This window comes from Canis lupus, chromosome 22 (assembly GCF_048164855.1).
Source record: "Canis lupus baileyi chromosome 22, mCanLup2.hap1, whole genome shotgun sequence".
NCBI lineage: Eukaryota > Metazoa > Chordata > Mammalia > Carnivora > Canidae > Canis > Canis lupus.
The window spans coordinates 37132173-37145108 of NC_132859.1; the positions used below are offsets into that span (position 1 = coordinate 37132173).

At 37.3% G+C, this 12936-nt stretch overlaps 1 protein-coding gene across 10 annotated transcripts in view; it reads left to right on the forward strand.

Annotated features, from left to right (window-relative positions):
- RBMS3 (RNA binding motif single stranded interacting protein 3) overlaps positions 1-12936 on the forward strand; it is a 1291910-nt gene that overhangs the window by 246970 nt on the left and 1032004 nt on the right. For all 10 annotated transcript variants that reach the window (XM_072793055.1, XM_072793061.1, XM_072793062.1 and 7 more), the window contains exon 3: positions 6531-6599. In XM_072793055.1, the coding sequence (XP_072649156.1) occupies positions 6531-6599 (69 nt within the window). The remainder of the gene's footprint in view (positions 1-6530; positions 6600-12936) is intronic.

The window sequence follows — 12936 nt, forward strand, 5'->3', positions numbered from 1 at the left end:
CTAGCAGAGTGCTTTCCAGGTACTAGATGTGCAAGAAAATGTTTACAAACTTAAAGTACAGTGAGGGGCCAGAGAACTAGCAAATAAGAACCCTGGGAAAACCATTTTGATTTCAGTAAATATATATGGTATTTTCATGTGTAGAGACAGATGGAGTCTATTATTCTACATTTGCTTTTTGTAAGCACAACACAAAGCCTTGGTCAGGTCTCCCTAAACAAGATTCTTTTACTACTTCATCTCTGGAAATAAGACCAAGAGGCAAAGCCTATTGACCATAGTTACTAAGTCAATCTTTATTATTTGGAATTGTGTTGAGATTTTCTTCCTTTTATTTTTTGTGTTGAGGCCAGCTTAGATTTCTTTTGCATTTCTGTAATAGGATGAGGACACAATGAGGAGTAAATCATCAGGTTTCAGATTTCACGACTTGAGAAGGCGGAGCATGGAGATTTTGGAGGTGGCCCAGGGAAGGGCTGTGAAATGACTGACTGGCTGGAAACCAGGCCACACAGAGAAAGGTTAAGCAGAACTGGTTAATTTATTTTTTATTGTTTTTTATTACAACTTTATTTATGAGAGACCCACAGAGAGAGGCAGAGACATAGGCAGAGGGAGAAGCATCCTCCCTGCAGGGAGCCTGATGCGAGACTCAATCCCAGGACCCAGAGATCACGAGATCACGACCTGAACTGAAGGCAGATGCTCAACCACTGAACCACCCAGGAGAATCTAGAACGGGTTAGTTTAATCAGGAAAATAATTCACGTTAAAAAAAAAAAAAAAAAAGGAGAATATGTGAGCTGCTCATATACCTTCATGATCTGGGCTTTTATTGAAACTGGAAAGATTTAGGTCGGTTTTTAGCTACCATTCCTTACCCAACTATGAGGATTCTCTGTAGCATTGGGAACATGACAGGAATAACTGGTGATGATGGTTTGGTCCAGAGTTCTGGGATCCCATAACTAAGCTCAATAATTTCTTATTAAAATGGGAGTATTTAATCTGTGATTGTTTACAAAGGGTGGTCAGGGTAGGGACTGTTTCTTGTGTGTCTCATGGACACTAACAGTATAGGCCCTTGGTAAATGATGAATCCATGTAGCAACACACACTGGAATACATGTTCCAGAATTCTGGGAACAATAAAAGGAAATCATGCTCTTTTTTTTTTTTTTTTTTTTTTTTAAAGATTTTATTTATTTATTCATGAGAGACACACGGGGAGAGAGAGAGAGATGAGAGAGAGAGAGAGGTAGAGACACAGGCAGAGGGAGAAGCAGGTTCCATGCAGGGAGCTTGATGGGGGACTCAATCCTGGGACTCCAGGATCACACCCTGGGCACTAAAACTGAGCCAACCAGGTGTCCCTGAAAATCATGCTTTCAATAGCAGAATTGAGAAAGAGATTCCAGAACTTTAGCCTATACCCTTCTTTCTTTATCAATTTCCTTTTCTTAGCTTGCCTGGTGAGTACATTTATGGGTTTTTGTTTATTTGTTTGTTTGTTTGGCTTTTTTTATTTGATAGCTCCTTATCAAGGTATGTGGATAGAGCCTTTACCACTTATTCTTTACAAAGTTTCTGGCCCGGGTAAGGTTTTTGAGTCAACTCTTCAAACCTTACTTATAAAAATGTTACTGCTGTCTAGGTCCTTTGCTGTTTGGTCTTGTTTCTTGCATGATTCATCTCATTGGGGTTGGAAACATGGTTTTCCATCTGAAATTAAAATCCCCAAAGTCATGTCTGTCATCCAGAGTTCAGTCTGTCTGAATAACCTGTGTTGGTTCTTGGATCGTGTTTGTCAATGACTTTTTGTGCCACGATGTTAAATGCAGATGTCTAATTGGCACCTTCTAGGACTATTTATTGGTTCTTCATTTCTTGTTCTTCAAATATGCTCAAGGCCTAATGCAGGAAAGACTCCAGCTACTGAAAAATGTACATGTTTCCAAAGTTCCTTGTCTTATGCTGATAGGCAATTAGACTTGAAGGAAGCTGGCCAAGCAAAGGACAGTTGTGGACGAAGTACAGCGGCTGGCTGGCTGGCAGGCTTGCTGCAGCATCTGGCAGCCTTCCTCACTTATGAGTTGCCATTGAATTTGGTCTGCCTTCCAGGTTTCTGCATAGCACTTTCCCCCCTTTGTTTAATAGAACACTCTGTGTGCTTTGTCACTAAAATGTTTCACACCCTCCTTCTCCTGAGTTCCCTTCTCTGATATGAAGAAACTGGCTCTGCACAAGCCTCACAACCTGGGGTTGGAAGGGAGGGAGGTTGCAAAGTAGGGTGTGTATTTTTGTCTTAATACTTCTTTGAATTCTAGCTTCTCTTGGCTTTGGTAGATCATCTAGTTCTTTTGCAGTTACCTCACAGCTTTCATGAGACATTTTGTGTGGAATAACATGTACCCATTAACCAAAGCTCTCAACTTCTGTACAGTGTCTGCCATTTTCCTTATTTCTTGCCCTCCTGACTTTAACAATTGGATTTTTCTATGAAACCATATCAGGGAACTCCCTATCTTAATATCTTGACATCTGGGCCAATGGTGTTACCCTTTCTAAGACATTATAGTAGTCATTGGGCTCTGGAATTCTATCAGTTTTTACTGCCTTTGTCCTCAGACTGTTGGTTCAATTGTTATAGTCTCCTATTCATACTTGCCAAACTTGAATAGGGTTAAGTTTACTGAACCTATTAATGAATTTGATGTTTACTGATCACTTACTATATTTCTAGCATGAGCATGCCTAGTTATATGAGTAAATGAAACCCAGCCTCAACTCGCTCTCGTCCTCCCTTGTAAGCTTGTGGAATGTACAGTCTACAAGAGAAAACTGCATTTAGGAGGCAATTATGAGAGAGTATAATAGAAGTTTTTGCTAAGAGGCAAGTGTAGATGTGCTGGAAACATAGCAAGATGGTAGCCTATTCTTGGTATTCAGGGAAGGTTTTCTAAGGGCAAGAATTGGATATCTAAACTGAAACTCTTAGCCAGTCATTTAATTGGGCTGTGGTGGTTCAATCTATATCAGTAGATTAAAAATCAGATTTTTTTTCCTCAAGCATCTTCCCATAATTTCCAGAAATATTTCTCTGGAGTTTGAGAGTTCATTTTATCTGTTTAGAGAAAACTATTATCAATAATATCCTTGAATCTTTATACCTCTACTCATCATCATCCTTGTTCTTCAATGGATGCATATAGCCGTACAAGTGTATGTACAAGTGTATGCTGGAAATATTATGGGATGTTTCCTTGCTTCAAAGATTAAATATGAATCAACTGAAGAGCCTCTTAAAAATGCAAATTGCTGGATCCCACTTCCAGAGATTTGTAAATTCCTGGGGTCAAAGAATTTGCATTTTAAAGCAGCATGCCTCATTATTCTGATCTGGATACTGCCCTCTGATTAACCACTGGTTGCTGAGGACACTAGGATGGCGAGAAGGAGGGATATGATCAATTACTTATCTGGTTTGTCAAGTGAGTTTGTTTTCATCCAGGCTGTATGCATTATGGCTAGTTCATTCAAAAGATAACAAGGAAACCCAACCAGATTTTGTGTTTTGTGCTATGAAACTGGATTTTGAATATAGTCACATCCATCAGAAGCTATGCTACAATTCTGAGGACATGGTCATGTCTTTAAAATTTGTAATTAATATTGACCATTATTTTGTTGTTTCTCTGGCCTTTTACATTTATCCTTAGCACTAGAAAGGACATGAAGTGTATGAATCACAATGGACTGCAATTACCATTACACAGTTAATTATATTTGTGTCAGTGCTGAAGAACAGTGTGACCTTTAGGAGAAAGTTAAGCGTGGGCATGGAAGTATTGTGACACTTACCAAGAAGGAAAAGTTGTACACTTCACACTTCACGTTGTTTGTTTGTTTGTTTTTATTTTATTTTTGCCTTCAAATCTACAAATGCCTATTTTATCTCCTTCCCATGTCAAGGTTCCTTAATAATTTGGTTCAGATGCTGCAGGTCACACATCTCACTTTTCTTTAAAATATTTTTCGAATGTTAGTGCTTGTGTCTTGAATTTGATTACCATAATTTTATTTTGATTAGAAAACCAAATCTTTCAAGAAGAGATAATAAGTGTTGGTTAGGATGTGGAAGAAAGGGCACCCTTGTGCCCACTGCTGGTGGGAATGGTGCAGTCACTATGGAAAACAGTATGAATTTTGTTCAAAAAATGAAAAATAGAACTTCCATATGCTCTAGTAATTCCACTTTTGGGTATACATCCAGGAAAAAATAAAGGAAAACAGGATATGGAAGAGATATTTGTAGTTGGTGTTTGTTGCAGAATTATACACACTAACCAAGATATGGAAATAACTTAGGTATCTGTCAACAGATGAGTGAATAAAGAAGAGATATGTTTGTTATATATAACATACATATTTTATATAAAATATATACAGTATAGTGGTAACCATATTACAATATTAGATGTATCAACTCTGATACCTTAAACTTATGTAATGTTATATATCAATTATATCTCAATTTAAAAAACATAAAGTTTTATTTTCCTGATAATAAGTATAACAATTATTGTTACAATTTTAGAAACCTGTGTTGTGGTTTATAAGTAGGATAAGTTACCTTCTCAATATATGATGTCTCAAAAATTAGTCTGAGGGTAAATTCTAAAAGCTTATGATTTAAGAAGACTTGAAGAGATTCTGCTAAAGCCCAAATTGTTGGGCTAGAAAAAACAGCCAATGGCCCCTTTCTAAAAATGCAGGGAAGCTGGGAGCTGCTATAATATTCAGGCAATGGGCTCTCCTGGATTACTAGCATTTTCTAGTTAACAGAGGTTTCAGATGTTTCTTTGGTATTTTAGATACATAATACTGAAAGCAATCAAATCTTTCCATGGAAATTCAGTGTTGCCACTATCATTAGTAATTTATGTACTCTGAAAGTATAGAATAATTTAATTTAATAGATTTGGGCCTGGATAAGGAGGGAGCATGGGGACTATCTAAATTATTCTTATTTCACAATTAGGAAAATGGCATTAGAGAAGGTACATGGTTGTGCACTGGTAAAGTCTGATACGTTTGAAATTCATTGCTACTGCTTCTCATTGAGGGAATATGATTAAGCTTTTAGTTTAATTTCCAGCTACTTCTTTGATAGTGCTCCCTTTATCCAAGTTGAAATCAGAATGCTTCTCACACTGTGCTAGAGTCCAATCCCATCAGCCTCAGTGGGGCAGGAGGACTGATCTCGACTCTGCCTCTTCCTATGGGCAGATGCTAGAGGGAAGTTGAATTGAACAGACAGACCACAGCATTTAGCTAGTAAGCCAACCTCCCTGTGGCAGAGATTCAGGAAAGCTGTCAGGAACAGCATAGAAATTACACAGGGGTCCTGAAAGGCAGATGCAATGCAGTGATGGGGAGTATAGGAGTTGGCAGTACTATATTGGTGTATTGATCATCCCCCAAACATACCAATCATTTCACATCTTCATGCCTTTGCCATGAAGCATCCACAACTTTCCGCAAGTGATAGAAAATGTGATTATAGTCAGCTACACAAGGAGGATTTAGGCAAAAATCTTTGCTGCATAAGAAGACCAATTAGAGTTAGCACCTCTGCTCTTCCCTTGGCCTTTTTTCCTCATAGTCACAGAATGGTTGCTCTAGCTCCATGTAGTGTATCTGTATTTAGAGGGAAGGAATAGTGGTGGTGAAGATCCAAGCCTTATCTCTTCCTTTTTATCAGAAGAGCAAAGGGTTTCCCAGAACTCTTTCGCCTTCTGCTCCTCCAAAATTATATTTCTATTTCATTAGCCAGGAGTATAGGGAGGGAATACCGAAAAAGTGGTTATGTGGGTTTTTTTCAGCCTCGGTAGTAGAAACAGACAAGAAAAATGGTGTTAAGAATGACTATGGATGAGCTAATCTACAGTGAATTTGTGACATTTTACAAGCTCATGAAACTGGTAGCAATAGTATGGTCAGGTCTCTCCCAAGATGAACAGTCTCTATGTAATAACTGACTCAAATAACCTCATTGATTAATGTGGATATTTGTATACCAGTTTGGTTTCACATAGAAACTTAGAATAACATGCCTTATTTTCTGCTTGTTGAATTACGGCCCATATGTGGATAGCACCTTACTGTACAAAATGCTTTACACCTATTACCATATTTGTTCCTCACAAGAATACCATGACGTGAAAATTATTATTCTAGTCTCAATAAAAAGAAAGTTGAGACAGAGAGAATTCAGGTGATTTGCATCAGGTCAAACAATGAGTACAAACTGAGAGTTGAATCCAGATGTTTTGGCTCTAGTGTTTATATTATTATACTTGCTGAGGAGAATGTATTTTAAAAGAAATGAAACAGAGAGTAAGTTGAGGGAGAGTCTAAGATTGTGGTAATTTTTGGAGCTGCAGACACTGAGTAATTCATTTAAAGAAACGGAAAGTGAATTCAGTTTGTGTGACAACATGAAATATTTTTTTCCTTCCCTCTTTCAGCGAACCTCAGCCAGCAAGTCTTCGGGTGCTCCTTCCTATAGCAGATGGTCCAGTTCACAGCCACATCAGGTAACATGCTCTTTTTAAGAATCTTGTTGTGCTTGGTCTCCTTGAAGTGTGCTTAAACGTACAGTCATTTTGTCATGGGCAAATGGGGAGGGTATCAGGCTCTTGCCCATTCTCACCTTGAAGTGGCCCATTGGCAGAGGCCTGTGGACTTCCTCATTGTTTACTACTCTCCACCTCAGGTCTCATGAGAGGGAAAGTGATAGGCAGGGAAATGCTGAAGTCCTGCCTTCAAAGCCCTCCCCAGTGCCTAACTAATGAAGTCAACCTGGCAATTAGGGAGAATAGATTTTGCCTTGTTTTCTTCAAACAAATATTAGCCTTCTGTCTTTTCTATTCTAGGAAATTGTATGTGTCCCCATGTGTGTGCATATGTATATATGTGTGTGTATGACATAGAGTGTCTCTAAGAGTGGATACACTAATATATCTGAAAATGTACTAATACTACAAAGAGTAACTTTTTTGCTTTGTTACTCAGGGCGATTAAAATATCCATTCAGGTCAAACAATACTGAATGTAATTTAACCTCTTTTGGGGAAGTTAAGCCAGCATAGCACTGTTCTGTCTCTGTGTGTAAACAAAACAGGATTTTTTGGTTGGTGAGCCATTTTCACAGGTGACTCATGGGGTTCTTTTTGAAACAGCACGTGACGAGAACACTAACTTTATACTCTAAAAACTGGGTAGGACTTGAATTCAGGTTGCCTTCTTCTAGTTATGAGACCAACAAGAAATTTTGTTGTCTTTTGCTCTATTGGTCAGAAGTCTCTCTTAGAATTTTCAGGCCTCTTGAACAGGCTGCAGTGACTGTAGCAGATGCATGTTATCAATGGTTTATATTCACATTTTCTCCCATGTATTATTGACTTTCTGTAGACACTTAGTATCGGTGATAATTTACTCCAACATTAGCATAATGTGAGCAGTCTTTGTATACTCCCTTTCATTCTTCACAATTTCTTTGTAAGAAATTGATACTTATCAACAAAAATATTAATTTAATAAGAGAAAAAGAAATTCTTCCATTATGCAATATTTTATCACAGTCTATTTTTTCTTAAAGATAGATTTATTTATTTATTTATTTATTTATTTATTTATTTGAAAGAGAAAGCGATATCACGCATGAGAGAGAGAGAGAGCACACATGTGCACACATTGGGGGGAGGGGTAGAGGCAGAGAGAGAGAGAAACTTAAGATTCCATGCTGAGTAGGGAGGCCAGTGTGGAGCTTGATCTCACAACCCTGAGATTATGACCTGAGCCAAAACCAAGAGTTGGTTGCTTAACTGACTTTGCCACCCAGGTACCCCACAGTGCCTTTTTTTATATTGATTGGTTGGTGAGAAAAAGTTGAGGTGATGGTTCTCCTTCCATTGGCATCAGTGTTGCATGGATGCTTTGGTTTCTGTTAACTTTAGAAGGATATAGTGCTTTGTGAGTGTGAGCTAAGAAAAAAAGTGACCCAGAAATAGGGGCAGTGGTACCTGTCTGGAGAGATTGCTTCGAATAGCCAGTTTTCTTTTACTTCCTCCACTTCCTAAAAATGCACACTGGGTTTTAATCAGTGTTTTTGATATCTATTCTCATACCTCTTATCCTATCTGATATCTATTCTCACACTGGGTTGAGCAAGTCAAAGGTCACATCTCTGCACTCACCCTAAAGATGGAGAGATGTTCTAATCTAATCTTCATAGTCAAGGAAAATGAGACACAGAGATTATGTTGTCCAAGGTTATGTGATTTCAGTTGGTCTACAATTCCCTGATTTTCTCCCCCAGAACTTACTCAGTCTTGTAAACCAGTACAATTATTTTGAGAACTTCCCAGTGAAATAGTCTAATGTGAATCTGTGACTCTCTGCTGGTCCTGCAGACTTTTTACATGTGGCAATGAAATGAGAAAAGTGAAGACAGGGTAGTATTTGGGACTAAAACTAACCGCTTAGTTTTCTAACAGTACAATGACTTTTTAAGTGAAATCTGGGAATGATTAGATGGTTTTCTTATAATTTTTGATATTCAAGCCAAATTAAATTGGTAGCCATCCTGTATACATTTTCCAGTGTGTTCTCTGAATTCTTACCTGTCTATGAAAGGCAGGAGCAGAAGAGCTACCAAAAATGGGTTTCGTTTTTGCCCTCTCATCTTGTGAAAGAAATGTGGTTATATTGGCAGACTTTCAATCTTAACAGTGCCATTTTGATTAGAAGGCTTAATTTGATGGCATTTCCAAACGGTAGCCTGATAAAACTGATATTGGTGACATCTCTTTTGTATTGAGAATCCCCTTTAACCATAACTAAAAGGAACAGTACATTTTTTTATATTAGGTAAATTTTCTTGGTGTTTACCTATTGTGCTGGTCATTTGTTGGTTTGCTTTCAGATCTACTCCATGGGCATCTCTTGCCATCTGCTTTCCTAGGTTCCCTTGTTAACTGACTACTAAATAGGTTCTCCCAGTTGGAGGCATCATTTACAGGTTGGAAAGAGAAAGGGAAAAAACCAGGATGTTTCTCCCCTCTGTTGCTTGCTTTGGGCAGTGTATCTCCATGTTCTGATGAGCCTCTGTGTGGATTCAGCTACTATGAGGCAGCCCTGGATTCTGGCCACTATGTATGCTGTCTGTGTTCCCCCATAGCTTCAAGGGCAATGGCTGTGTTCCTCATTCTTCTCATTCTTCCCTCTCTCTCTCTCTCTCTCTCTCTCTCTCTCTCTCTCTTTTTTTTTTTTTTTTTGGCTTTCCCAATAGCCCTATGACTAGTTCCCTGTATTAAATTCCTTCTCTTTGACTGCCTTGTATGGACTCTCTTTTTCCAACAATTTTTTTGTTTTCTGATTGATACACCAATCATGAAATGATGCACTTTATTCTTTTGTCATGTAATAGTGGGTTTTACCTTTAGAAATATTATGTGAATATTTACAGGATCACCAGACTTGCAGCTGCTGAAAACTCTGAGATTTATTCTATTGAGCTGGCCTAGTGATGGTAATCCTTTTATACCCCTATCCTACACAGAATAATTATTCCTCTTCTTTGTCACTCATGAGCTAATCCTTCCCTTCTAAATTTGTGTTTATTACAAAAACCTTTGTCTTTCATGTTTGCAATATAATAGGCTTATTGGCTTCAGTCTTTGAAAATACCTGCACAGATTCTCAGGCTGAAGTTGAAAGGACCACAGTAACTCCATCCTAGATTCCAGCTTTATGTCTTTTTCTGATTTTTGGCATCAGCAGAACAGTTTAGAAAAGAAATTATCATAGATTTATATTCACTAAGAAAAGTAGAACTTTTTCTATTTGTCTTTGTAACACTATAGATGTCAGATGGATACAAATATAGCTATTATAATGAGTGAATTGGTACAGGTAGATATCCACTCATTTGAGAATTAATATCATCCCAATTCCTTCTTCATTATTATCATCATATCTAACATTTACTGAATGCTTACTCTGTGGTGTCTGCTAATTTCTTGTCATGCATCATCTCATTTAACCCTCTCAATATCTCTGTGATAAGGAGACAATATTTTATAGGTGAGAGAATTGACAACTTGAACATTTAATTAACTTATCCAGTGACATAGGGTTGATTCTGTTAGATTCTAGCACTCTAGACTTTTTTTTTCCTGTCAATTTAATTAGATTTATTATTTTTAAATTTTTAATTTAAATTCCAATTAATATACAGTGTAATATTAATTTTAGGTGTACAAGTTAGTGATTCAGCATTTCCGCACAATATCCATTGCTCTCACAGCAAGTGCACTCTTCAATCCCCATCACCCATTTAACCCTGTCCCTCCACCCGCCTCCCGTCTGGTAACCATCAGTTCTCTATAGCTGAGAATCTCTTTCTTAGTTTGCCTTTTCCTTTTCCCCCCGTGCTTGCTTGTTTTCTTTCTTAAATTCCACATATGAGTAAAATCATACGGTATTTGTCTTTCTCGGACTTATTTCATGTAGAATAATACTCTCTAGTTCTATTTACATTGTTGCAAACGGCAAGATTTTATTTTTTTGATGGCTGAGTAATAATCCATTTTATATATACCACATATCCATTCATCAGTCGATGGACATTTGGGCTGTTTCCATAATTTAACTCTTGATAATGCTGTTATAAACATTAGGGTGTATGTATTCCTTTGAATTAATATTCTTATATCCTTTGGGTAAATACCTGGTAATACAATTGGTGGATTGTAGGGTAGTTCTATTTTTAACTTTTTGAGGAACCTCTATACTCTTCTCCAGAGTGGTTGCACCCTAGTCAATTTACTATTGCCCAATAGTGAGCAATACTATCTCCCTGAAGTTTTTAGACTAAGGCCACTGAAAACCATTTTCACCAATACTTCTGTTTTATACTGATCAGAACACAACTTTTTGGCCTCTAGGTACTATTTGTACTCTGAAATTGTTTTGCACAGTTAACTTTGTTGAAACAAGTGCTTATATCCATTCAAGTATAGGTCGGTCTATTTGCAAATAGCCAATTTTCAAAACATGGATCTTAATGTATTCATTAATAAGTTTTTTTTAAAAAAAACACAGATTTATTTATTTATTTATTTATTTATTGCACATGCAGGGGGAGAGGGACAGAGGAAGGGGAGAGAGAGTTTCAAGTAGACTTCACACTGAGCCCAGAGTCTGACTCAGGACTCAGTCTCATGACCCTGGAATCACCACCTGAGTCAAAACCAAGAGGGAGCTGCTTAACCAACTGTACTGCCCAGGCTCACACACACCGTTTGCTTAAGATGTACCAATTTGGTGTTTTATTTGGACTGATTTTAGAACCTATTTGTAAAAAAAAAAAATAAAGTATTTTCCAATGCTTTCAGTTTGTAAGGAATGCACATAAAGTTTTATATGCTTACAAATATCTATGAAATAAAAGTCATTATGAATTGAATTTTGAATAAGTGTACAAAAATAAGAATAGTGACTGGTTGACTGGTATCTTCATATCTGAAACTGAAATTGTGATGTTTTTACACATATTATGTACTTCTCTTTAGAAAACTTTTTTATTTCCCATCATATCTTCTATCTCCTATTTAGCACATTTCTTATAAATATGAAGTCGGTATCTTCATGTGAGTTAGAAATGGAAAGTTTTTCCCTTGGATAATTGTCACCCATCCAGGCATTGTGTCTTAAAAGCTTAGTATAAAGTTTTGGTCAATAATAACCAATCGATTGATTGGCATCTTTTTAGCCCTTTAAACTTTGTAACTTTGTAAGCTTTGTGTTTAGAGTTGTCCTTCGTAGATGAGAATGTTAAAATTCATCTCATTGAAAAGATAACTTGTGAAATTTAGGAAAAGATGCAGTATGTTAAGGAGTGACCATTTACTCAAGAGAATTCAACCAGGTACCCCAGTGTCATTTTCTAGCAGCAAATAGACTTAGCAGAAAGCAAGGCTGACAGCAGAAGTGTCGGTTATCTGGAAGGGTTGGTGTTAAATGAGGGAAGAGAGCAATGGATTATTTCACTGTGTTCATGTGGAAAGAGAAAGTAACTGGGTGCAGTCCACTTATAAAAGCCTACAGTATCTTTCCCGGAATGTCTTATAGAATTTTTCATACTTGTATAAGAAAATCTCTATACTCAGCATGTAGTAGGAGCCCATGAAGTATTTGTTGAATGAATGGAATAAATTATATGACCTAACAGTAGGGATAGAATGAGGAAGAGAGGACCTCAAATCCATATATATATATATATTTTTTCTCCAAATCATTAGTTTCTACCTTCTCCTTAACTGAGGGTCACATCAAAGCTGATAATTGTGAGTTGACTGAGGTAAATGCATTTCACCTCTTCTCTGCTGTTAGTCCTGATAACAAGCATTGTGGTAGGAGAAGTACAGGCTGCCAGAAGGCAGGAGAGTCCACACTCTGAGTCATTGGTCAATCAGATGTTATGCCTTTATGTAATCTATGTTATGCATTTGAGACTAATGTGGTTGCCCTGAGATTTCAGTGATGAAACAACAATGTTGGGACATGTGTATGGTTGCTTGGTGCTCTGGGGTCCTTGGAGGCAAATGTAAACTTCCAGTTTATTCTCGTTCAGGATTCTGAACAAAATTGACCCTCTTTATCTGTGTGTGCATTTATCCAACTTTGCAATTTAAGTACATAGAAAACATTGCATATGTTATATAAAATTATTATTATAATGCTCATCAACCAGAGACTACAAGGAACACACATGTGTTAAAACAAATTTAGAATTGTTGCTTGTTGTTGCTTGTTGCTCTAGAGCAGACAGCATAACATGCAGAATGAGGGTAAAGTCTGAGTGTTGTT